Below are 26,916 nucleotides of genomic sequence, written 5' to 3'. Positions count from 1 at the left end.
TTTCATAATTCCTTGAATGTTTCTCTTAATGTTTACTATACCAAATGGGGAAAAATGGAATAGAAAGGTGTCCCATCTTCCCATACCCTGCTGTATATATGGATATATATATATATACATACATTTATGCATTTCCTACTTTTTGTTCATATAAAACTCCAAACGAACGAATACGCCAGAATTTTGGCAAATAGACTCAATTCAAAAAAAGTTTCTTAAAACTCTTTCGGTAGGCTCTATGGTTTTTATCTCCGGCAGGTTGTGTTTGTACGTCGCATAAAGTGTTGGGTTAATTCCTCCGTCGCGTTTATTTTAAGAAATTGATTAACGTTTCTTTGAAAAGTTTGCACTTCGATAATCGTATTGTTGTTCATGTCACTGTATAACGAATGCACGTACGTTACATAACTTTTCGTACAAGCAAAAAGTTATGTTGGTCTCAACTTCACTGTACAGATTCTAACACAGGTACAACACTTTAGTGTCATAACTGATAAACATCAAAACATAGTGCATTCTTAGGTTGTAGTCCCCATATAGTGCCAACGGTATCACGATGTCTATATTTACTACAGCTGTTGAATTGTTATCGCCAGCTAACGTGCGATTCACAACAGAAGGTATTTTCTCGAACTTTCTGAGTGTCTGACCATTCCCAGTTGTTGTAAAACGTAAGCTGTACTGCGGTGTTGCTTTTGGGGTAAATTAAGAAGACTTCGCCTGCCCAATTCCACGGGAAAATACAGAATATTGGATTTAAAACTTTTCAATATAAAAGCTTTGCCACTTGGAAATAACCGTCGTTGTTGAAAAAATGACAGAGATTCAGTGTTATAACACGTCTTGTGGAGCTAAATTCGACCCAGCATCGAATACAGAAGGTAATATTGTCAATAACTTAATTGTTTTTAAATGGTGAACTTTTAAATTTTGTTAAATTTTACTTGGTGACTGAACTATGTAGCATATTTATACAAAAGGATACGACCATGACAAGAAAATGTTGTAACAGATTCATGCCACTATCACTCTGGTGGTCCAATTTTTCATGATGCACTAAAGGGTTGGTCTTGTTGCAAAAAGAGGACAACAGATTTTTCAGAGTTTATGAAAATACCTGTGAGTGAAAAACTGCGTTGACTTTTCTTGACAGTTCTTCTGCTAATACTGATTTTGCTTGTGTTTTAGATAAGTAGCTGCTAAACTGGCTAAAACAGTGACATTTAAAACTGTAACGTTGCTATTATGAGTATCTTATTGTTATACACAATCTGCAGCCAATATAAATTATAAGTGCCCAGTTTTCCAGTTTGTGCAAGTTATAACATTGACTTTACATCCAGGGTTGTACAACTGGAAAACATAGCAATGAAAAACCAAAAGCAGCAATGAAAGCAAAAGTAGAAACAACCAAACAAAATAAAGAAGTTTCCATATTAGAGAAAATTATAACGCCTCCACCAAAACCTATCAATACTGTGGAGTTAGACAGACCAAGGTATTGTTGATTCTGTTTAAATTTTGGTTAAATGTAACAGCTGTATCTGTGTCTACAAGTCTGACTGCAATGCGGTGCCGCTGCACCGGTCGCTTGAAGGATCTAAATGGGCTTTATGGGTGTTGGGGTAACGGTCCAAGTCTGCCCTAAATCCCAGGTCCTTCACAAGGACCTCACCCTTAAAAAACAAAAAAACAGCTGTGTCCAAATTTAGGATAAATCGAGTTAAATTTAATTTCAGTTCGACAGAGCCCTTGATAAGCATTCCTATTAAAGTTACATCGTCTTATGACAAGTTGAAAGCCATGAAAACGAGCGCAGCTGTTGATGACGGAGTTATTAAAATCGGGACCAAATGTCGGAATGGAGGATGTGAAGAGGTATGGCTGTTGTATTATGCACTTTTGATTTGGAGCCTTTGTAGCATATATGTTTAATTACTTTATTATTGTGTTTAAACCAGGTATATGCGAATGCACCATGTGATTTATCAGAATGTAACCATCACCCGGGAATACCTGTGTTCCATGAAGGGTAGGTATTCTAATATTGTATTGTTGAATGCTACCAACAAGTCTATAAGATTTGAAATCAAATGTATCTATTTAAAACAGGATGAAATACTGGTCGTGTTGCCAGCGTAAGACAAGCGATTTCACGGCCTTCCTCAGCCAAGCTGGATGCAGCAAAGGCAGTCATTTGTGGAAGAGCAATACAGAGGAGAAAACAGTTTGTCGAAAAGACTGGCATCAGACCGGACCAAACGTTATTGTCTCTATATTCGCCAAGCATGCAAACATTAAAACTTCTAAGTTTGAAGTAAACCAAGTCTATGTAAGTTACTTTGTTGTCTGTTTTTCACCAGTTTTATTAGGATATTTTTTTTCACAGTTAAAAGCCAACATCGATTATGAAGGACACAAGCATTTTGATCTACAGATGCATTTGTTTGGTGTAAGTAGACTTTGTTGTATTTGTTTATTCACAAAACTTAAAACCTTTTGTCATGTTATAGGTGGTAGATCCAAAGGTTTGCAAAGTTACTGTTTCTGGAACGAAAATTGAGATCACGCTGCGAAAACGAGACGCTTTATACTGGAAAACACTGGGGGAGGATGACAGCAAGGAAGAGGTCCAGGAACAGGAGCAAAAAAAACTAAAAGTGACAACAAAAGTGGAAAAGAAAGCAGAGTCAGACAGTGACAGTGACTTGTCAGGAATAGATGATGTCATTTTTGACTGACACAAAAACATTTTTGCATCCATGTCTTTTCATACAAAATATTTATACTGTCAATGCATGCACGCACTTATTCTTTAATTTGACCTGGTTTTATAAATTGGCTTCCCAACAGTTCAGGAGTTTACAGCTTCAAACTACGAACGTGGACCTTGTTTACAAGTGTCTATCGCATTTGTAACAAAAACATACTTTGTATTACCTTCACAACTTTTTTATGTGTTCGCGAAATAAACAATAAACTCCATCTATGTCACAGCAGACAGATTTTGTAAACTTTTTATTCTGGTTTTTTAAGTTGGCTGCCTAACAATTTAAAACTAAACAGCATTTTTTATAAAGTTTCTGTATTTACAAACTATATATATTGCATTTAATGTAACAAAAACTTTACAAAACATACTTTTTCCCTTACCATTGTCCATAACATTATTGTGTGTTGGCAGTTAGCATAAAAGTGATTTCACATCACATGGCTGGCAGAATGTGTTGGCATTGTTGACAATATGTAGCTCAAGAAAATTAAAGTCAAACATCATAAGTAATCCAAGGCATGATGGGAATCAAGTTGAAAGAGAGATTTCAGGCAGTTTAACAGCATTAAGTAAGTTCTGCGTGTCTTCCCATACTTTGTCCATATCCTCTAAACTACTCAACAAATTTTCAACATTGACTTTTTCCTCGTGTTTTGCAAGCTCCGAAGAACCAGTACAATCTTGATCAAACTGGAATGTAGTTTAATTGTTGCAGTACGAGAGAAGCCGTTGTTCATATACGCAGTGTGATATTTTGTATAAGAAATAAATGTAAACCTGTCTTCAACAAATTTATACCTTACAGTCAGGTAGTCTTAAAACTTCTCAAGTACGACTGAAATCTTGAATGTGGTAATTAATTAATTAGGCAACTTAGGCTTCAAACAGTGCGTTTGTGATTAAATTGGTTGATTTTAGCAAAAACCAAGCAGTCAAAGCAGTCTTTAATGCCCTTGCATTATTTTGGTAGTAACCATAAAAACAATAAAAGTAAAGCGTTATGATTTGGGCATTACTGACATAAATAGCCAAAAGGCGATTGTAAAAAATAAAATTGAGAAATACCTTTCTATTGTATGCTAGTTATTTCCTGTAGTATATGCTATTCTACAATCCTAAAGCCTAATAAAATAGTCCAGATTGGCAAAATAGATAATTTATAACAAATTAAAAAAAAAGATTGGATGATGTACATATATTAATATAATATATATATATATATGTATATATCAAAAACTCCATCAAACAACATCCAGCGAACCACATCACACTTTTACCTTGATATTTTCCCCTGAAATTGGATCAATGTTCAAACTTTCCAGTTTTTCCACCAAAGATAGATTTCTGGAGTTCATTTGTTTAATTTCTTCCTTCAGTTGATATTCTGAATAAAGTTAAGTCCAATTAGGAGTTAGGACCAATTCATACCCATAACAGAGTAGGAGCTATACCAGCAGGCCTATTAATTCAGGAAACCTCTAGGCTTAAGCTGTCAAAACGTATTCTTAAGAAACTCTCAAAGTAATAATTTTCAAACTGCTCAACTTAGGACTTATATATTATATGAAGATATATTTTTATTTAATTAAAAACTGTTTAGCAATGCAGTGATTTAGGTCGATTTGAAGAATGCAAATTTACATTTATAGAATAATATATATAAATATATATTTTACCATTTTGTTGCAAGTCAAATATAAGATTTTCTTTATCTTGTCGTTCATGCACAGACTGAGTCAACTTTAATTTAAATCCTTCTAATTCATCTTCACTTTCCTTTAGTTTTGCTTGCAGAGATTGCTCTGATCTGAAATATACCACATACCATAACTTGTCTTGAATGTATACAACATTGGATTGAATACACCAACAAAAACAAGAGGTTGTCATTAAACTTGTCTATGTTTAATTTACACCACTTATCCCAGATTATCTCTCCACTGTTTTTACCATTTGCTACATTGTGTTTGTGTTCTTGTGTGTCATGTATTTTCTTGGGAAAAATATTTAACAGTAAATGTTCTAACCTAGTGGTCACTTATGGGTTCTCTAAATGTTCAGCCATAAATTACAAAAAATCCCCCTTAAAATAATAACTCACAAAGTTACATTCGTGGTAACTCGTAGGGAAACACAAAACAGAACACTGCTATAACAACTGCCATTGCCCAACCACTCAATAATAAACAAGTTACATACATTCATTCAATTACTGTAGAAAGAACATTAAATTGGTGCTGGTAGAACAAAAATAAATTAAAATTTGTGCATGCAAATTGCCAATCAACAAAACATATGTTTAGTACCAAACGTTATACAAGTTTTTGAAGTTTTAGTTATGTTAAGACAAAACACAAATAACATCTGCTTTAGAAATTAAAAATATAATTTATACATGATATAATATATACCTTTTAATTTCAGATATTCCTCTACGGTCTGAACCGCACTTTTTAACTACTGCTACGTTCTTTGTTTCTTGATTAACAGGATTTGGTTGTTTCAGTCGCTTTGGACCAACTTTCTTTCTTTGCCCGGCCAGAGTTGGTTCATTGTTTTGGTTCTTTTCCGTTAAACACTTCGTTTGTAACAGCAAATTCTTTTGTGATGCATGTTTTTCAGGGTTGTTATTAATCCCTTTAACGACACATCTTGGAATTCGTGACGGGGAAGGCATTTCCTACAGTTCTACACACATCTGTCTCGAACTAACGCGAAAAATGTAGAAATTTTAAATCTTCCGCGCTTGGGTGGATCCCCTTGATAAAACCGCGAAAAAATTCATAAATCACAGAAATCGTTTTCATTTTTCCAAACTCCAGCTCTTCGTTTCTTTTGGTATTTATCAAATAGAAAAAATAACTACACCTTATGCGACACCAGCAGTTCGAAACTACAAAAAGTTTATTGGTTGATTGTGATTTGTGCACAGATTGTATAACAAAGTTTGTCCAAATTTAGCTTGAAGTTTAATGTCTCGTTTATGCCTATGTATTCCTATGTTAAGCCTGAGGGACACTACAGTAGCTACATTCACATTCCTCAACGTTATGCAGTTTAGTCCTTTCTTACTATACCTAAAAAAGCACTTTTCTAGTAAAACCACACATAGTTCACACTGTACAAGTCTATTGAATAATCACACTGTAAGCGCTTATAGTTACAGCAAAGGCTGCAGTTTAAACCGCAAAAATCAATTGAAAAATGGAAATGAAATCACAGAAAAATGCGGCGTACCAGTCTGCTAATTATAAATACACCGCTTTCACACAATTCTTTGCAATTTAAAAAAAATTAGAAACATTAAATACCAGAACATGTTTATACTTTAAAAGCTACGCTCCTATTTACTATGTTAATACACATTTTGTTCACAAATTTAATTTTAACTAAAGTTGATATCTACCAAAAAAAACAGTTATTGTGTTCCAGCAATAACAAATTAAAGAGCATTAAATGAACAAACTATTGCCACAATAATATATTTATACATGGATATATAGATTTAAATAAACTGAAGAATTTATTCCCAAACATGCTTTTCGCAGTGACTGACAGCCTGTAAAATAAACACATGTCAGTTTAAATACAACAGTAATTCAAAAGTCATAACATTATAACACTTATAGGTTGTAAAGTTATTATAAAAGCTAAACTAAACTCTATGGGTGACAATGTTTCGTTTAGCTCAAGAAATTGCAGTTACCCACACGACTTCTGCGAAACGTAATTATCGTTCTAGATAAGTCGTAGAACAACCTACACACACTAAATTGAAGGATAATAATAACATTTGACGCATATGAACATAAAACTGTGACATTGGTTTCAATTCTCAATGTTGCTGAACTACTGTGTTATTGGGCGATTGGTAAGAAAAATTTGCCACCTAACATACTATCAGTAATAGGGAATATGTAACCCTGAAATTACTACAAAACATTCCCTTCATATAACTAATCCCAGCCAAATGTACTTACATTACATTCTGTAGCTGTTTGCTGATTCTTACACCAATAACTTGGTCCAAAAGTGCAGGGGTTTGCACCCAACATATGGTTTTGTGCAGTACATAGTTTAAGGTGCTGAGAATAAACATTGATATTAAATCTAATGATGGGTCTGCTATACACTTAAATTCAGTAGTTTTAGGTTTCCCACTTTTAAAAAATAAAAAAATTAGAGTAAAATAGATTTTTTAAGCCTAAAACAACCAATTTTTAGAACAAAATAAAGACCATTTAAAACTGGCATATGTTTATACTATAGTAGAAAACCTTACACAAAAATATTCTTATACTTACGATGCAAATGTAATCAGGATCGGCAATGTTTTCAATCATGTCAAGTATTTCTGGTGTGTATTGTTTCACTAGGTCATCACACTGGAAATATGACAATTGTTAATATTTAACTTTGTGTGTTGACTGTTGAGGGTTTGAACTCTTTTTTGTTAGTGGAAATAAAGTAAATTTAGTAGCACTTGATGCATTCTATTTTGATGGAACGATAATTGTCCAATAATTTGAGTTCTGAATCATGGCCAGATTCACATAACAGTTTTATTCTGTGTGGATTCTTGTCAGAGGACTCATGATTTAGGCCAGAGTTGGCCAACTACCCAAACAACCTTGTTTTTCAATATCATTGACTATTTAGACATCCCATACGAGACCACTGAGTAAGGACAGTTGCTGTTACATGTCTTTACTCACAATACACACCTATTAGTGTCGGCGTCAAGCATTGAACTCTGTACCCCTTGGTTACAATGCAAGCGCCCAACCACTGCACAGGACTCACATCACATTTACTAAATTCCAACTTACAGTTTCCTTTAGAGAAGCAGGTAGTTTGACGCACAGGTTATCAAGTGCAGCTTCTACTTCAGCTTTGGTTGAGTTTGCCCCAACCTCTTGGTCAAGGAAGCCAATGGCTGCTTTGCATACGTCGCATAACTCAGATGATTTGAACATCACCTTGTTCTGGTAGTGAGATAAGAGTTTTAAAGCTAGTCAGCCAAAAAGATGTTTCGAACTATTGTATGATGGCTATTTTTCAATAAAAAACTTTAACAATTTTGAGATAATTTAAATTTATGAGATTTTAAGTAAAAACGTTAAGTTTTTAGTTTGTCGCATGGATTATTGAATTGTCAATATTCCATTTTAAATATTTACATTCTTAAAGTGGGTTTTTGGAGATTTATCCATATTTTAATGGAAATTTGTATTAGATTAAAATGCACTTTAAAAATACAAAAATCTTGTAAGTTCAAGATTACTCACAGAATTAGAACAGAGCTTGAGTGCTGAGCAGACGGCACTTGGTGCAATTTCTTCCAACAATAGTTGAATGATCATTGGCCCGTTATCATTGATGAATCCAACACATTGTTGTTTCAAGTCACCAGGGATTATCATACAAACTTTGTCAAGGGCTGCTACAATCTCTGTCTGTGTGACCAACAACTTTTAATAGGGCAGTAGTTTAATCTTACTGAACCATGGATTGTTACCCATTTCCCCATTATTCTATTAGCATGGACTAGGGTAATAAAAAAATAGCAATCATGGACTTCAGTGATGCAAAAAAATACTTGTGTTTAACAATATAACATTAAGTTGAAAGTAAAATTAATTTATTGCGCACATAATCATGAATTGAAATGAGAAGCTACTTTTTCAACAATAAACCTTGATGAGTCAAAATATCAAGACCCTGGGCATAGCATTGTGGTAAACCACCCAACATAACACCCACATACCTGTGTTGCGTTCTCTGAGAGCAGTTTGTCAACTTGTGTCATGACCGCTGTACATAATTCGCATGTCACATCAGATCTGACTTTAATCTGTGTGTTCTGGTAATATGAAAGCTAGTTACAAAATTTGGATAAAAAGCATCCTTGGCGTGCTGTGCGGTAGGCCCGAATAGAAAAAAACACCAGCTTTGTGAAGCATTGTGATGGTATTAGGACCCACTTTTTGGTAAATACCACTTATTTATATAAAGTTAAAGATTATTTCAAATTCACCTTGTATGACGAACAAAGCTTAATAGCCGCACATAACTCTGACGGTTTGATTTCTTGAGCAAGAAGGTTGATTAAATCTGTTCCGTACTGATCAATTAAGTTTTTGCATTCAGTTTGTAGATTAGCTGGAAGAACTTTACAGATGTTTTCAACCGCATCAACGATCTCCGTCTGTCAACAAAGTGGATAAATAGGTTTTTAATGAATAACAAGAGATCAAAGCTCTTATAAATAGGCACATATTATACTTTCATTACAAAAAGAGTTGATGAATATGCAATTATTTTAGCTTTATTTGGGTAATGGGCCAATACTGACCCCAATCGCAAGTCCCCTGGCGTATACGTATACTACTATTTAAAAATTACAACAATTGGACGAAAAAATATCAATATCGACCCTAAAAATACAATTTAACAAACCAACGTTTAATAAAAGAAAGTTTACCTCGGTGCTTTTATCTGTTAGTAGTTTGTCCAACTCACTGGCAACTAATTCACATAATTCGCATGTTGTTGAACTAGACACCTGTGGAAAATATGGTTCTGTATTTAATACTGTGGTGTAAACACGAAACAGTGTTAGTTATATTAAATTGCAATAGGTAACTTAAAATCATTGAAAAGTGTTCTTTTTAGCTATAATGAAGCAGCCATTTATACAGCCAAGACTCATACAGTTTGGCAGACAAAATCCATGACCTTAACTTTTACATGAATGGTGCGCAGTTACACAACATTCTAAAATCTAACCTTATTTAAAACTATGCCCTACTAAAATCATATGTTTTATTTCGGTATAAGTTACATTAAAAGCATTCAAACCATGCAATACTCTAAAAAAAAAGTCTCTAACTCTCTAGGCATTTGTTTATTTATTAAAACAGCCTTGGTGCAGAAAATTCCAACACTTTGCATACCTTGCTTACAGAATATAATGAATAAAACTTACAGCATATGAAGTACACAGTTTGAGTGTTGCACAAAGTTGGGCTGGTTTAATCTGCTGTGCAAGCAAGTTAATAATCTCTTTCCCATATTGATCAATGAGTGTTTTGCATTCAGTTTGTAAGTTGCTCGGTAAGATGGTGCAAACCTTTTCAACCGCGGCAATGATTTCCGACTTTTTAGAAAAAAGTATATTTAGGTAAGTTAAATATGGATTTTCCGGTCAGTTTTGATGAAAACAAAACAGCCACTATATGCGCCACAAGCCCACAACTGTCTTGTTTATTATACGTCTCGGTTTAAATTGTCAAAATACAATCGAATTCACAGTCCTTTTAAATTCAATTAAAAACCACTAAAAACAACAATAGTTCAATTTTCAGAGGATACACTAATATATATATATCTATATATATCTATGAATTGCATATAAAATGAAAAAAAAAAACAGCATGTTTTAACAAGCTATGTACCAAACTACTTTGAAAACTAGTGGGTTACAAAAGTTTTGTATTATTTTTACCTCGGTGCTGTTTTCCGTTAACAAGCTGTCCAATTCTCCTGCAACCAGTTCACATAATTCGCATGTTGTTGAATCGGACACTTGTGACTGATAAAACAATATATTAGAATGATGAATTATTGTGTCAATTTTAGAGCATAGCAGGGCAATGACAGTTATAACACAGGTGTTCTGTTGAAAACACCTTGTGCCTGCTATCAATTTGTGGGTGACTTTTTTCCATATGGCAGATAACTTGAACAGTTTGATAGTGACCACTGGGCACTGGGTTGGAGCAATTGCTGTTAAGTGTCTTGCCGAAGAACATACACACACAATGGTAGCGGCACCAAGCTTTGAACTTGGTATCCTTGGGTTACAATGAGGGCACTTCACCAGTTCTGCTTCAGATTAAAACTTAACCAAACTATAGTAGGGTGGGGGAAGTTTTGACACTTTTAATTTCTATTTTCTCTTCCTATTTGGTAGTAAACATATAAAGAACTATAAAACTGTATCATCATGACTCTCGTAGACCAATGTTATTTGCTTAAATCACGAAGATACTGGAATACTATAAAGGTGTCCCATCTTCCCCCACAGTACTATATATACCTCCATTATTCTTACCTTGTATGAAACACACAGACCGAGCTCAGCACAAATTTTCGATGGGTCTAATTCTTGTGCAAGTAACTGTATGATAACAACCCCGTACTGATCAATAAGTGAGTCACATTCTGTCTTGTATGCAGCAGGTAAGATGCTACAAACTTTCTCAACTGCCGCGATAATTTCTTGCTGGAAATTTTAAATCACTTTTTAGGTTACAAAAAATAAACTGTAGAAATAATAAATGTTGTGTGGGTTTTTAAATAATGCTTTAATTTATGTCATTGTTTAGACAAACTTAAAACAGAAAGCAATGCTTTTTTGCTAAATGCTTTTTTTTATTTTTCTTTAATGTTTTTAAATATTTTAATAGTTTATTAGGTTTTACTCCTTTTTAAAGTAATACAGCTAAATTGTATTTTATTACATTTTTTTGCATACCATATTAAACAGCATTACATTTATAAAGACAGTGTTTACACTCTACATTTGTTGCAGATATGCAGATATGAATTACTAGTGTTGATTACTTTCACCTCAGTGCTGTTGCTTGTAAGCAACTGATCCAGTTCCGTTGCAACCAATGTACACACCTCGCATGTTGGTGAACCAGATACCTGAAGAATACAAACCATAAATATATATTTTCCACAATTAAAATGGCTGCTTTATCTACTGAGAGGTTGGGAATTGATGGTTAATGAAGTCAGATTGGCTCATTTAATGATTGCTTAACTACAATGCATATTTACTTATGCGCGATTTCTTTGGTATGGGATCATTTAGGACTTTATGACACGGGTATGTAATAGGACAAGGATATATAATAATACTCTGTGAGAGTGGTTCTTCTACACTGATATTGCATTCAACACATTAATCAATAAAGTCTGTTTGAGAACTGTGATTGTAACTGCAGTTTTTAAGTTCTAAAGATAGATCTTGTAGCGGTGTAGCCTAATACAAAAATCAATTTAGAATAGGCACCTTGTTATAGTTTGCTTGTGGAGAACAGAGTAGAAGCATGGAGCAGATGGCACCGGATTCAACTTCATTTATAATGAGATCAACGAGTGTCCTGCCGTAATGATCAACGAAATTCTGACATTCTTGCCTTATGTCGCCAGACATGAAACTGCAGACTTTCTCAAGTGCAGCAACAACTGCTGCCTGTTGTTTTGGGTAGAAAAAACAAAATTACTTTGAGAAAAATTATGTTGAAATAGGCAATTAAACTTTACAGTATATAACTTTAGCATTATAGTTTCAAATTATTCTACTGAATAATTAATGCCGATGAAACGTTATAATAAAAGCTGCTTGCAAAGTTTATTCTATGAGTGTATCAACAGTTTAATAGGTATATATGTATATTTAATAGACATAGGCTACCTAAGCCAAGAGTTTGTATATTAACAGGAAAAAAGCCAATTGTTAAAAATTCATAGTAATGCTTAAGTAACATTAACTATCCAACTTTTCGTGGCTAAGAAAAAGGACAGTTTGGTTTTTAAACAAGCAGAATGAAATAAAACATTACAAAACACATCACATATATAGAGTGTTGTTTTAATATGACAAAATAACTACTGCACTAGTTACCTCTGTCTTGTTCCCTTCAAGCATTTGATCGAGTTCATGAACAACTAGCTTGCATACTGCACATGATATAGGATCCTTAGATAAAAAGATGGAATTTTAAATAGTTAATATATTTTGTTGATTGTTTTTCGCATTTAATTTTCATTTTAATTAAGTAACAAATTGAGTAACTTACCCCTGCACCTACTGGAGCTTGCTTTGCCACACTTACAGGTTGTACGGCTGGTTTATCGGCTTCCTCACACATGTACAGGGTACTGCAGATCAACCCTGCATCCTGTGTGTATTAGGGACATATTACAAAATTTTAGCATTTTTTTAACAAGGACATTTTTACAGGACAATATTTTATCCTGTGTTTATATCAGGGAGTTAATACAAGAACAACATTCTTTTTACAAGAACAATACATTGGAACTTTTTACAAGAACAATACATTAGAACTTTTTTTACTAGAACAATACATTAGAACTTTTTTACAGGACAATATTTTAGCATGACCTTGAAGTTTAAATTAAAGAAGCATGGAGCTAAAACTGCTGCAAAGTTTGTTAAAAGTAAATATCTACTAGTCTAAACATGTGTGTTTTCGGGGTGGAGTTTTTACAAGGGCATAATTTTATCAATGTCTTGATATTAAATTAGGAAAGCATGAAATTAAACTGCAAGTTTTTTTAAAGGAGTTCTTTGAGCTCAATTCAGTTGTTTAAAAACTTTATTCTTTTTAGCTATTTAGAGTGAGACAAAAAATGGTTTTGTTTGAGTGGATCAAAAAGTTTAAAAAACCATTACTAACGTAAGTAGACTGCTGCGTGGAAAGCAACAGAAAGTATAAATAACGTATTTAATATAAAAAAATGTTTTGAACCAAAATATATTTGAAGCAAAAAATGTTTGAACCAAAATATAAAAAGCAATGAAAATTTCAGCTGTTTTAAAAATAAAAATGCAAAAAATTGGAAAATATAAGAAGCTGTTTTTACGGGGTAAGCAGTCAAAATCTTACATTGTAGCTTATCATGTCCCACAGTTGTGGAAGATATTCCTTGGTGAATTCACTGCACTGTGGGTGGAGATACATGCAAGTTGTTGCACGGCCAAAAGTAAGGGGCAAAAAAATATTTGATTGAGAAAAATTGCCACACCAGAAATTTTTCAAAAAATTTTCAATAATTTTTTGAAATGAAATTAAAAAAAAATACAATTTTTCTCATAAAAAAATTCACACAATTACCACAAAGTTATTGGGAATACTTGTAAATTAAATAATTGTAAAAATACGTACTGTAACTGATATCAGGTGTAGATAATTATCAATTGCTTTGGCCACAACAGAATCACACTGCAATAATTTGTTAAGCATTGTAAATTAATTATAATCTCAATTTTAAGTAAATTTTGCCGTTTTACATTTTTAAAGAGTTATAAATTGAAACACAACATTTTATTTAGACATTATCAGGTTGAGAAGCACAGGCCTAAAATGGAGTTATATTATACAGTTTTAAACGTTTTTATGACTTTAACCTGGACATTTGAGCTCATGACTATAAATAGACTTAATTGAGTCCAAAAAATGAGGTTGAAATTTAGAATCTTAAATATAGAGCTGCAAACTTGAAATAATTAAATCACACCTCAGATTCAAAAAATCCTGGCACTTGTTTGCAGTACATGACGCCAAGCTCTTTAAGTTGTTTTTCCTGAATTAAGCAAACCAAAATTATCGCAATAAAAACAATTACATTAAAAACACAGCAGAAATCAATTAAATTATCATTTTCTAAAATATTTCAAATATTTTTAACTTATTTCTTTGCTGTTGCAATTGAAAATTAAATTAAACGCGGAATTACTGGGAGGTGTTATACCAGTTGTTCAAAGTCAGGGCCCAACATGGAGCATTGTTCAGTAATAAGAGAGTTCAGTTGGTCCTATTCAAAGCATATTGTGATGTCATATTGTCATAATATATAATTGTGTCGTAATAATAAAAGTCAATGGACTTTTAAGGATTGGAAATGATTATAATTTGTAAAATCTTACGATAACTGATTTGTTGTTTTGGATAATTTCTTGCCAGTCTCCAAAGAAAGCAGTGCAGTCTGTACATAAATTGCCGGTGACCATTTTCTGGAATAAAGTGGTTATAACTGGTTTAAACTTGAACCATTGTTAAACTTATGGGGTTTGTGCCAACTAATCAGTTGTAGCAACTTGGGTGAAAAGGTAATAGACCATTGGCCTAAATCCTAGGGCCCATGATGTGGCTTGTCGTTGGACCTCGCTCACATAGAATATGTTTTATAGGCTTGACGCTGCTGTCATTGTAGGTATGTGTTCTTGGACAAGACACTAACGGCAAACCCTGATAATGTCCCACTGTGTGGATGATGAAACATGGATTCTTTAAGATCATAAAACAAACATAGGAGGATACCTTCCCCCCTTTTAACACACTTATATATACTTATTATATACTGTGTAATAAGTTTAGTAACTAGCTACTTACCTTGTGTTGTGAAGTAGCAGGGCACATCATGATTGTTGAGCAGATGGTGTTAACGTCCTACGCAGAAGTATCCAATGTTTAAATGTTATAAAAATAGTTTTCAAATTAAGCCAAACCACAAAAAATTACAATTTTTTGATAGGTAACACAGAATTATTTTAAAGATCAAAAAACAAATGAAATTGTGGCCTTATGTGTGATTCCAATTATTAATGACTTAAACAAAACACAATTGGAAAGAAAACACAAAAATGAAGACATTAAAAGTTTACTGTATTGGTATAGACTTAGATCAGTATGCCTATCCATTATAATTACTTAACAACAATTATAATTACAATGAATTGAACTTCAAACTTCTAATTATGCAAACTTAAATAATCAACAATATAGCAAAGAGAGGTATACGGCGTTTCGAGTATGAACAATTGCTACACTGCAAAATCAAACAGCGTTTTTATTATTTTCATAATTAAGTTGACACCCCTCATTGTGGATTGCTTGGATTTCTGAACACCAAACTTACATTACTGACGATGGCGTCTACTATTACGGGTATCACTTGGTCTACAGCTTTGGTGCACTTAAGTAATAATAAACAGACATTGTTAAGTGGTAACTTACAAGCTTTTCAAACTGTGGAAGAAGTGTAGTTACGGCATTGGGAACTTGTAACTTGCACTAGAAATTAGAAATGATTTGATTTTTGTCGTGATTATAAACCGAAACGTTTTTACCAATTTAGTTCCAAGAAAACAACCGTTTAGTGCATGTACTGTTTTTTTACCACTCTTGCTTTAAATTAAGCCAAAGTATATTGCATTCAACACATTAATCAAAGAGGTTCCCTATGTTTGACAACTATGAGTGTAACTGTATTTTAACAATGTCACCCCGGATTTTACCCTGCTGTTAGGTGTCTATACAAACAAGCAGAGCCAAAGTAGATTGCATTTGTCACATTAATCAAAGAGGTTTTCTATGTTGGACAACTATGGGTGTAACTGTATTTTAACAATTCACCCCAGATTTAAAAAAGTAAAGTTGCTTTGGTATAGAGGATACACTCTGATTAGTCTAAATATAAATATTTGACATTTCAAATGTTTTAAAACATTACAACCATCTTCTATGATGTTAAACTTAGTGCTTAGAAACAAAAACAGTAATAAAGATTTAGCCTCGGTAATATGTAATAATTTTAGAGCAGCCTTCTGGTTGTTTTCTTTGGGTTGTCATGTTTATATAGAAACTGTCCCAAAAAAAACAAACAATTTATGTGCATAAGGGACACTGTAGTTATAAATAAGCTTACCAACTCTGCAACAACTGGATCAAACTGACTGCATTGTTCCTTTACGAGCTCCGTGAGTTCAGACTGCAATAAAACAATGGATGATGAGTAAGCACATCATGTGTGTGTCACGAGTGCCATGCTAGGTAAGCATGATGTATAATGCATATAAGAAAAGAGATGTGAAGAAAAAAGAGAAATTAAGAAAAGAAGAGAAATGATTGGGAAAAGGGAGGAAAGAGAAAAGTTGTTTGGATCCGAAAGATTAAAGTAAATATATATTTTCTTTGGGTTGGAATGAATTAATTACATTTTGCTAACTTTGCTAACAGACATGACATGTATATGAAATTTCTTCATACACTCTGATGTCTCACAAAATGGCAGAAATTATTGGAGCAATTTTTACGCATTTTAAATTAAGATGAATAACAATGAGAGTCAATTATGTTAAAAGTTAATCATGATAAACTTACGATGATCGTTTTATTATTGGCTGCTACTCCTTGCAAGTCCTTCATGAAAGCTGTGCAGTCTGTACAATATTTCTGGTTATCCAGTTCTACTGGAACCTGTATTGTAAAGCATGGGTTAGGAATCTATGTACCAATTGTAGGCATTGTTATGTACAGTATGTTTTCTATATAGTATCGAGGGGCAGGATGGAATACCATAAGCACATAATATCCCATGTTTCTTGAACGTGTTTTTCCAATTAACAACGCTTCTTTACAGTCGTAAAAATATGGTTATATAATTAGGTAAACATAATTTTTTTACTGTCAACTGAACAAAAATACCATGGACCAATACACATTGCATAGAGACTCTATAATAGAGTAAATAACAATTACCTGTTGTAGCGTATTAACTCTAGTGATTGCTGACAAAGATTCCTTTGCAGTTCCAGCTTCACAGAAGTAAATTGACCGGCAGATATCCATTGGGGACTATGAATTATAAGACCTTGATGTTAAAATAAAGTTCTAATACGATTTTTTTGTAATCATGCCAGACCAATTTGTAAAAATTAAAGACCAATCTTTATTACACTAATACATTAGTTAGTTATACTAAGTTTGTAAAATATATTTTCAAATACTGACTGAGTCACTGGGTGGATTGGGTTTATCGGAAAAATATGCAACAGTGAGTATGATAAGAAAACATTAACACTTTTTATAAATGTATTTAAACTAGCATTCTTAAACAACAAGTTCAGTCTTGTAGGGTAAGATAAAAACCGTTAGCACATATTTTCCAAGCGAATTTTAACAACGAACAACCCTTTTTTAGAGTCGCGAGGATACGGTTTTATAGTTCTATAAATATTTTTTGTTTGCTACCAAATAGGACGCAAAAAAAAGAATGAAAATATGCCCCAACAACCTATCATATACCTTAGACTAGATTTAGTTAGAATAATATTGCAGTGTATACCAGGCAAAAGGTTGGGAATGAACTGTGTTCCAAGTACTTACATTTTCGGCAAGGGCTTGCCACAGTTTGGGTAAATATTCCTTAGCTAGTGTTGTGCACTGGTGGAGTGGTTGGAATATGTATGTGTTATGTAATTATGGTTGTCTATTCAGTGTATGATTGAATTCATCATTGGATATTGTTTTTGCGGATATTGTTTATTGATGGTTCAAAGGGCATAATTGGTGTGCATACATCGTATGATAATTGATGGCATATATCATCTGATAAACTGTGTGCATATATCATATGACTGATTGCATTACAGAGACATCCCATGTAATGCAATCAGTCATCAATTATCATCATATCGTATGATAATTGATGGCATATATCATCTGATAAACTGTGTGCATATATCATATGACTGATTGCATTACAGAGCAATTATTTGCATTTGTATTCGAGTGAATTAACCTTGGGTAAAAAGGCCTTGAAAATTATTGCAGCGTTCTGTTAGGAACCAACACTCATATGCAATGAATTGAGAAATTGCTATAGATATATATTGGTTTTTGAAATATGTGCAATTGAAACCCATTTATTTTAATTCTTGGGATACTTATTAGAATTAACATTATTGGCAAAAATGGCAATGATTGCCCACATAATATAAATTCTATTCTGTAAGAGTGAGGTACTACAGTGTGTCACCTCATGGGATCTGAGATTTAGGCCAGTGTTGGCGGGTTACCCCAACACCCACGGTTCTACGACTGAACCTCACCAGATGTTGAAGCCCGACGCTCCCCCAAAGTTAAGTGACAGGGGTTTTAGTATAAAATACCAATTTAAAAATTACCACAATTATAAAAAGACTCACTTCTTGCATGAGGCGGTTGAGAAAAGTTTCAATCACCATGCCGACGTATCGTACGCACTGTTACGTAACAATGGAATCAATACGATTGGTCAATTTGAATTAATACAAAATTTTAATCATCAAGATAATCAAATACCTGCTTTCGTAGATTAGCTGGCTTTTGCAGGCAGTAAAAATCAGACATTTGTCCAATAATTTCATTCTGGGATAGAATTATTGACAGAAATTAGCAAAAATCAATCCAATTTAATAAATTGAGCTGAAATCAATTAAAAATTATTTTCAGTATTTAATATCTGGCTACCAGTTTGTCGAGACCCCCCAACGCAGTACATTGCTCCAATATTTCTTGTGTTAATTCGTCCTTAATAGTTTAGATCAATTAGCATATAAACCTTTTAATAAAATAATAAAACAAAACAGTAAAATCTGTCACAAAACTGTAAAATAGTGCTGTTTTTTTAACTATGTGGTTTTTAACTATATGGTTATATGGTTAAGAACATTTTATAGTATAACAGTAAACACCTAATCAAATATTACCCAGTTTTATAAAGTGATATCACAGTGTTAACACAAAAACCTTTGAATCTTTAAAATACTTCATGAATATATGAGACTAAGTTTCTAATGATTTATTAACAACTGTATAAGTAAAGTACAACAAAAATAGTTTCAGTGAATTTCGGGGAGATTCGTTCCTTTTTATAGATAATATACATTAACATTGATATGTGTTATATTATACAAGGGTAATAGTTACCACCACAGTCTTGTTGTTGATCATAAGTTGCTTCCAATCATCGAAGAAGTTGGTGCAGTCAGTACACATATCATTGTCCGACTTCTAAACATAAAGGGTTGGTTTAGAATATCTTGCTATTTTCGTAAAGGACCAATCCTGGCCTAAACCCTAGAACTCTTGGTGTTGCACGTTTTAAGTATAGTGGGTTGGGGGAAGATGGGACACATATATATTCTATTTTCTCGTCTCATTCGGTAGTAAACAAAAAATATTCAAAGAATTATAAAACCATATTCTTGCGAGTCCCATAAGCCGTTGGTAATTGTTTGAAACACGAAAAAAGATGTTTGGATATTATGTGTTAAAGGTGTCCCATCTTTCCCCCACCCTACTATATATAATAACAGTTATAGGTGCCTAATCTAAATGCCAAGGTACCAAAACTGCACTTTTTTTCTAGCATAACTTTATTAAAGTTATATGCTAATTGACACAATATTAGCTTTTATTTTGGAAATAGACTGATTATTGCACTATCACTAATGTATATGATGTTTATTTTAGGACATGTACGTAAGATAGGTTTTTAAATTGTTTATAAATTTATAATGGGGCCATGGGTACTTCTAATTTATTTTCGGGGTATATGCACATACCTTGCATACCCTTGTAAGGCGCCTATTATAAAAATTAAAACATATTATCCGCTACAAATTTTAAGATAACTGTATACAATAACACAAGAACTCACCGCTTGAGCTCTGAACCCACACATCTTGATTGTGTTACAAATTGTCGTGACATCCTGTAAGAAAACAGCATTGGAACAATTCATACAAAAGGAAATGTGTTTCAGAATAACAATGACAGATTATACACAGGCTGTGTTGTATTGAATCATTTTGTAAATTATGCAATGGGCGTTGCAAACATTTTACAATTCGTCATCTATTTAAATTCCAACAGTTTATTAGCTAAATTGAAACTTATCTTTAAGATAAAAGAATTGTTGAACAGGCAATAAAACTGTTTGTATAAATTCAAAGTTGCAAATTTGAACAGGACACTCTCAACTCTCCAGTAACTAAACTTTAAATTACAAACTTCAATTTTTTAATTTAAAGTTTAGTTACTAGAGAGTTAATCTTAGAATTTGCACAGTTGGTTGATTATTACGCATAATCTCTTTATTATAAGTCACAATGTTTACAGCTGATTGCCATCGAGTCAATCAAGATTTGAATGTAATAAATACATTGCTAATTATTTGGGATAAATTTGAAATTTGAGGGAATTATTTCCACACTGTTTGAAACCTCACATTTGCAGTTAGAACATCTAGCAGGTTGGGCAAATACTTATCCACAGCAGTCTTGCACTACAATGTATAATAATGTAATAACACATCTGCACGTGACAGCTACAAAAAATGCTGAACTTTAAAAAAAGGTCCAGCAGAATGTAAAACACTTTCTGACCCACTGAAAATGGGAATAAAAGCAAACAGGGCATAAAATGAGCATTTAAGTTACTCCCCTGGTTGGGCCACAAACATGTTAAATTACCCTGTAAATTTTGTGCCTGTCAAGTGCAGAGTGGCCATTATAAGTTACACTTACACTATCAGTTAAATGGTATGATGTTATATCATGGATTGCTTCTTCTGCCTTCTGCATACACTGACCACATAATGCATATGATGTTAATTATTAAACCAAAGTATGTTACAATGCATTGAATTCAATAATAAAGTTATGGAATAATTAATGTCCCAAACACCTTTAGGCACTGACAGATTAAATATAAATTTTCTCACACACCACACATTAAGCACAAAACCTTGCAAAGATACCTTTATTAGTTATCTGTTAAAAGGAAGTCATTGATAAAAAAAATACATATAATTTATAGTACATAATATAATGCATTTTAGCTTAGAAACTTTTTATATAAAACGTAGCACAATCATAGCCACAACACCTTGAGTCACATGTTTTATGAAACATGGGTTCATCATATGATTTAGCTCATCATGACATAATAATAAAAAGAAGAAAACTTACAATCTCATCCAAGCCAGCACCCAATGCATCACATTCCCCTTTCACTAAGTTAGTCCACGATTTCTGAAACATTAATGATATTTGACTATCAGTGTAACAGCATTTTTACAATGCCATCTTAGACTTAGAAAAAAAAATAAACATGATGTCTATAACATAATATATGTAGCAAGTACAATGAGTTCTATTTCAAGTCATGGAATATTAAGCATAAAGCCAAACATACCACCATGGCGGGGTCATTCATTATCTCATGTTGAACATCCTTAATAAAAGCTTGACAATCTGCACAGTAGTTCTCACTTCCCTGTGACAAAGTAAACAACATATTGTTTATACTGTGTTAAATATGGATTGTCGAACGCATATGTGTTTTGTTTTGTGGCCTACTCAATATTATCTTGGCTTTAATGGCATTAACAGAACATATGTCAAAAAATAACACAGAACATATGTCAAAATCATTTAAAAAAAACGACATTATGGATAAAAACTTCCCAACTCTTAATATTCATAAAAGAGAGGCCATTTTCTAGGAAATAACAATAAGAATAGACAATATTATATAAATTAAAAGGTGCCCGAAATTATATTTCATGCGCACTGTTGCTTTAAACTAAGGATCACACAATAAATGGGTGCATACAAAATTAAAGGGTGGATTGGGTGCATACAATATTGAATAGGAACCACTTATCCAATACAAACCTCTTGTGGTGTTTCTGGTTGGCTGAATAAAGGCAATGGTGCAATGAACGGAGAAGCAACGGGAAGTTCATTGTTTTCCATCGCTTTCTGTAGAAAAAAGTTAAATAGGAAATATATATATAATAATAATTTAATAATTTCACAAAAAAATTACTTGTGTAGAAAAAAACGACGTCAGAAATATAGAATGTTATTTGCACAAAAAATAGCACTTGCGTGAAAAGTATTGAAATTCAATTGTTTTCCGATTAATAAAATAACAGTAATTTTAGGACAAAGTTTAAAAATATTACAAATGGTAAACTAATAAAGTACCACCGAAAATTTGCAAGAAAGTGAAATACTAATTTGGACCTCAAACTAAAGAAATAACACTACAATGTCATTAACACTTTCGGCGCCAATCTACGTATATATACGTTTAAGTAACAATGGTTCGCGGTGCCATCATACGTATATATACGTTTTACCATTTTTTCATTGTTACGAGTGCCGCGTTGCATTTAAACTAATAATAAACCACGTATATATACGTACGCTCGATCTAGGCTGCATTGAGACTAAATGCGAACGTCTGATTTGAGATTACGTTATTTTTGACCAATTAACTTGTGACTCTTCGATCAGCTGTTTCTGACGATTTCAAGTATATTTTACGCATTATTACTAGTTTACAATGTTTCACTGCTGCCACTGCTGGAATAATTACGGATAATGGTTCAAACTTCAATGATTTAGTGTCTGATCATTACAATTATGATGTTGTGAAGTTTTGTTTTGTCCAATTCTTATTCTTACGGCTCTGAAGAAAAGTGAAGTTATGGATACATTGGTAGTGATGTTATACGTCCACACAAACGGGATAACATGGATATGTCACTGTTTCTTGGATTCCTGTTGCTTACTGTTGTATAATTTGCAACTTTCAATTGCAATTCATGGCTTATTTAAAATTTAATAAAATCCAAAATTCGTGCGGCACCCAGTGTCCGATTGTTCAAATTAGTGCGGCGCCGAAAGTGTTAAAGTCAGCGATAACATGGAATTCAGTGAAATAATATTAGAAGTAAACTTACCCTCACAATATCTGGAAGCTTCTTCACCATTTCATGAACAATCTTGTCTTCCACCTCAGAGGTTGAGGAAGAAGTGCATAAACCAATAGCTGAACAAACCATGTCACCATTTCCAATCTGTTAGTTTGAAACATAGAAATTAATATATTATCATAATATTTTTTATGTGTAATATAACAAAGTATACATAGTAGGGTGGGGGAAGATGAGGCACCTTTAGCACATAATATCCTGACCGTGTTTTAACCACGGTCGATGGAATTCGTGAGGATACAGTTCTACAATGTTTTGAATGTTCTTTGTTTGCTATAAAATGAGACGAGAAAATAGAAAGATGTCCTATCTTCCCCATTCTCCTATATACATATTAATATAATATCATAATATATATTATCATACGTGTATTAATATTTATTGGCACGGCATTATTCAAAATTTGTTTTTTTGTTTGCTGCAGATTTACCAGCACTTAATGCTGCATTAGTTTTTCTAATCTAGATGTATGAGTTTTTTACTGTTATTTGTAATACATGGTAACAGGGGTTGAGTCATTAGGAAGAGCTCTATTTGCTCTGCATGACTCATATTAACAAAATTGAACATCTAAAGGCAGTTCTAAAACTAGATGTTTCTTTATTTTTAAAGCATTTTTTATTTCCGGGATGGGTAAAGCCCGAAAACGTTGTGTGTTAAACTGCAGAAATAAAAAAAAACTACTGTAAATTTTCAAAATAGAATAATTTTTTGAATAATACATACCAAGATAAGACCCTCATCATAAATTAAGTCAAAATTCTCAGTAACAACTTGTTTGCACTGTGGACAAAAAATGAATGTTATAAACATGAAAATATCTTGTGTATGATGGACCCGAATTGGTTATTTAAAACTAGAGTTCATACAAAACTACTTGGTTCAGACTTCAGAGAAATCAAATATACCAATACAATGCGTATACACTATTTAAGTTGCAACTATTACATGCATAAGACCTATAATTGGAAATGCATTTAAAAATAACCAAATCTATTTTTTTAGGATAAAATTACATCAGTAAAGTATTTTAAAGATTAAAACAATTAGGTAGGTGTATGGGGCTTGCATGGCGTGTTCATGTTTATTAAGTAACATGCAGGGCAATGCTGGGCGTTTGTTTGCTTGCTTCACATATGCACTGCTGGTAGCTTATTAAATGCACATGCAGCAATGCAATGTTGGTTTAGCAATCAGCATACACAATAATGTAATAATAAATCTTTAACCAGCAGATTAATTGCCAGATATTTATATGACGTAACATTTATAACCGAGCCAATAAAGCTCAAAATAGATGAAAATTTCCAATGCCTCATCTAAACTATTTTCTATGAACAAAATCTTACTCATAAAAATGCACCATACATTATTTATGATTGGCAGATTACATCTACATGTCAATTAGGGCATATTGATATTAATGCGGTCAAACACACTATATGATGAAAAGATTGAATGTGTATCTCTATGGATCGTAGTTAAAGCTCCACGAAACAAAGAAAAAATCTAAATTTGGCAATTTTTGTATCATGGATTGGGTATTTATAAGATTAAACTATTATACCTCAGTCTTAAGGTCAGCAAGTGGGATATCTGAACAGATTTGAAGAATAGCTTTCTCAATCTTTGCTTTGGTTGCCTTTTCCTTCAAGTAGTTATCAACCATTTCCATACCTTCCTTGCAGAGTGTGCAAATTTCATCATTCTGAAACAAAAACACATAATTCAACATTGTGCCTAAAATAACACTTGGTGTATGAACAATTTGTTCAGGGCTTCAGCTTCTTTCTGTCAATTGTTTTCAATTAGGAATATAAGAACTGTTAAAGACAATAAAGTGAAGGTAATAACATAAAGAAGAACAAGAGCTTGGCTGTTTTCCAGGAACAGGAAAACACAATATTTCAGTTCCCTTAACCTTTTATACAAGCTGTTAAAAATTGGTTCAAATTCGCGTTTAAAGGGTTTTAATGTCGATCCAATGAATCTAGACAAAAAAAATACAAGTTTGAATACAAGTAAGCCATGGTGAAAACCCCTTATAAAATAAATGTAAATATAATAAATAGTTCAAACAGACAATAAAATGTGTTTTTCTCCATTTGAGTAAGATAACACAAAAAAAACATTACCGCAACTCTGCAAGCTTTACAAGATTCAATATAGACAATACAAATATAAAGAAGTTTAACTAACAGCCTACAACGTAAACAATTACCCAGGGATTATACTGACTAAGGGTAACAAAAACATTACAAAAAGTTTAACCAAAACAATATAAACAATTACCAGGGGACAGGGGGTTATACAGACAATGCATAAAGGGCAATGGGTTTATCTTATTAAAACAAAGTGAAAGCCATCAGTTTGTTACCTTTACTGGTTTATTCCATGCATTGGTTTTACAATGATCCACTGCCCCACAGGTCTTTGCAGCCCCATAGTTTTTACACCAGTATGATGGCCCCCATGTACAACGATCTGCTCCAACTACAGCAGATTGCACTGAAAGAAACAAAATATAAGTTTAGGTTACTAACAAAATGTTATAGGTGTAAAAACATTATTTTTGTGTGCATGCAAAAGAACTTTTTTTGATACATATTTTGCTAGTAGTTCAACAACTTTTAAAAATTTCATCCCTATGTATAACACATTCTGAGAGCTGGTACTCCTGCTAATAATCCATAGTTTGAAAGCCCTATTGTACATTATATAGACTGCGTACAGGATACTATCTTACCTTCATATGCGACCAATGATAAAATCACGATGCACAAAGGTGACTTCATCTTAATGGCTTGTCAACAAAAAACACCAGTTTTACAAATAATACTAAAAACTAACCAGGCAAATTCTGATAAATAAAGAACATTTATATCACCCATACTGTTAACAATAATATTCTACCTTTTAGTTTTAGGATAAATAACACATATTTATATATAAATAGGTAATAAAATCTAGAGTCCTGTCTAAGCCAGGACAGTGAGCATCCTATACCACCCATAGTTGTCACTTTATGACTAACTCGTTCGAGTACTTTCGTGACTCAACCTTATTGGCCAGTGTATAATGCTCAAAGCAAATATTTCGTCATGTGTGGATAAGCTTGCGTCAGGTAATTCTATCTGTAGCCTACATCCTGTGCAGGAAAAAAAATTAGTCGCACTAAGCTATTTTACATCCATGATGCAGAGTATAACATGTCAACAAAGAACTAAACAACAATTAACATTTATAAAATGATGCTAAATTTAAGTACAACCTTGGAGCGCTTTTTTTTCCTTCTTACTCATCTAGCAGCAAAAACGAAATCAAATATTTGACGAACTGGTGCACAAAATTTACAGTTTGGGCCTTGATAATTAGGTTGACGTACCTAAAATTGCCGTTTTTTGTTTTTTTATTACAAGATATTTAAACTCAAATTGCCAAGTCGTCAAAATAAACTCCACAACAAAAATGAGAGAACATAGAAAATGACAACTCTAGCGGTCAGACGAAAAATCCATATCTTTATAAAAGAATAACAAAAGTCGCGTGATCTTCGGTTAAATAAGTTCAACTAGAATAATAAGCACAAATGTAACACAATTTATATTTCCTTCTCAAAGAGAAGTATATCATGTACACCTACGCGATGCTGTGATAACCACACAAATACAACGGACATATTAGTCATTAGAAATGGCTATGCTGCTGCT

At 32.9% G+C, this 26,916-nt stretch overlaps 3 protein-coding genes across 5 annotated transcripts; 1 reads left to right on the top strand and 2 right to left on the bottom strand.

Moving 5' to 3' along the window:
- The first annotated feature begins 635 nt into the window (after positions 1 to 635).
- Positions 636 to 2,999, top strand: LOC149727272 (cysteine and histidine-rich domain-containing protein 1-like). Its single transcript, XM_089890097.1, has 9 exons — positions 636 to 777; positions 815 to 881; positions 1,013 to 1,119; positions 1,344 to 1,498; positions 1,740 to 1,878; positions 1,962 to 2,032; positions 2,113 to 2,332; positions 2,390 to 2,452; positions 2,514 to 2,999. Exons 2-9 carry the CDS (start codon positions 815 to 817, stop codon positions 2,739 to 2,741), a joined length of 1,050 nt encoding a protein of 349 aa, XP_089746223.1. The 5' UTR covers positions 636 to 777; the 3' UTR covers positions 2,742 to 2,999.
- Positions 3,000 to 3,141: 142 nt separating this feature from the next.
- On the bottom strand, positions 3,142 to 5,532 carry LOC149727271 (uncharacterized). The gene is made up of 4 exons (XM_089890107.1): positions 5,185 to 5,532; positions 4,450 to 4,580; positions 4,051 to 4,157; positions 3,142 to 3,463 (listed from the first exon to the last, which is right to left on the bottom strand). The coding sequence occupies exons 1-4, from the start codon at positions 5,448 to 5,450 to the stop codon at positions 3,302 to 3,304; spliced, it is 666 nt and encodes a 221-aa protein (XP_089746233.1). The 5' UTR covers positions 5,451 to 5,532; the 3' UTR covers positions 3,142 to 3,301.
- A 353-nt stretch (positions 5,533 to 5,885) lies between these two features.
- Positions 5,886 to 26,113, bottom strand: LOC149727270 (uncharacterized). Of its 3 annotated transcripts, XM_089890066.1 has the most exons (37): positions 25,953 to 26,113; positions 25,584 to 25,714; positions 24,774 to 24,914; positions 23,933 to 23,989; positions 23,174 to 23,290; positions 22,098 to 22,184; positions 21,616 to 21,696; positions 21,390 to 21,452; positions 20,946 to 21,005; positions 20,078 to 20,131; positions 19,345 to 19,428; positions 18,718 to 18,783; positions 18,582 to 18,638; positions 17,134 to 17,229; positions 16,756 to 16,851; positions 16,301 to 16,363; positions 15,610 to 15,666; positions 14,986 to 15,042; positions 14,520 to 14,606; positions 14,111 to 14,176; positions 13,759 to 13,815; positions 13,480 to 13,536; positions 12,649 to 12,750; positions 12,474 to 12,548; positions 11,859 to 12,041; positions 11,408 to 11,488; positions 10,890 to 11,060; positions 10,281 to 10,367; positions 9,762 to 9,932; positions 9,258 to 9,338; positions 8,811 to 8,981; positions 8,541 to 8,636; positions 8,062 to 8,229; positions 7,603 to 7,758; positions 7,078 to 7,158; positions 6,754 to 6,858; positions 5,886 to 6,332 (listed from the first exon to the last, which is right to left on the bottom strand). In XM_089890066.1, exons 1-37 carry the CDS (start codon positions 25,999 to 26,001, stop codon positions 6,297 to 6,299), a joined length of 3,447 nt encoding a protein of 1,148 aa, XP_089746192.1. In that variant the 5' UTR covers positions 26,002 to 26,113; the 3' UTR covers positions 5,886 to 6,296. The 3 variants fall into 3 exon arrangements, with proteins under 3 accessions (XP_089746192.1, XP_089746193.1, XP_089746194.1); XM_089890067.1 differs by lacking the exon at positions 13,480 to 13,536; XM_089890068.1 differs by lacking the exon at positions 20,946 to 21,005.
- Between the last annotated feature and the right edge of the window lie 803 nt (positions 26,114 to 26,916).

This window comes from Ciona robusta, chromosome 12 (genome assembly GCF_009617815.1).
Source record: "Ciona robusta chromosome 12, ASM961781v2".
Taxonomy (NCBI): domain Eukaryota; kingdom Metazoa; phylum Chordata; class Ascidiacea; order Phlebobranchia; family Cionidae; genus Ciona; species Ciona robusta.
Note: the sequence above shows the minus strand (reverse complement) of the source record. Positions and strands in the feature narration are given on the sequence as shown.

What these genes read in the sequence shown, in the direction of transcription:
- LOC149727271 (XM_089890107.1), bottom strand. Translation starts at nt 5,450, where the DNA reads ATGCCTTCCCCGTCACGAATTCCAAGATGTGTCGTTAAAGGGATTAAT. An exon ending in GGAATATCTGAAATTAAAAG is followed by an intron (nt 4,581 to 5,184) that starts GTATATATTATA and finishes GGTATATTTCAG; the next exon opens with ATCAGAGCAATCTCTGCAAG. An exon ending in TTTCAGGGGAAAATATCAAG is followed by an intron (nt 3,464 to 4,050) that starts GTAAAAGTGTGA and finishes ACTACATTCCAG; the next exon opens with TTTGATCAAGATTGTACTGG.
- LOC149727272 (XM_089890097.1), top strand. Translation starts at nt 815, where the DNA reads ATGACAGAGATTCAGTGTTATAACACGTCTTGTGGAGCTAAATTCGAC. An exon ending in GGAATGGAGGATGTGAAGAG is followed by an intron (nt 1,879 to 1,961) that starts GTATGGCTGTTG and finishes TGTTTAAACCAG; the next exon opens with GTATATGCGAATGCACCATG. An exon ending in TTGAAGTAAACCAAGTCTAT is followed by an intron (nt 2,333 to 2,389) that starts GTAAGTTACTTT and finishes TTTTTTTCACAG; the next exon opens with TTAAAAGCCAACATCGATTA.
- LOC149727270 (XM_089890066.1), bottom strand. Translation starts at nt 26,001, where the DNA reads ATGAAGTCACCTTTGTGCATCGTGATTTTATCATTGGTCGCATATGAA. An exon ending in TTGCTGACCTTAAGACTGAG is followed by an intron (nt 23,990 to 24,773) that starts GTATAATAGTTT and finishes TTTTGTCCACAG; the next exon opens with TGCAAACAAGTTGTTACTGA. An exon ending in ATGATGAGGGTCTTATCTTG is followed by an intron (nt 23,291 to 23,932) that starts GTATGTATTATT and finishes TCAAACTAACAG; the next exon opens with ATTGGAAATGGTGACATGGT.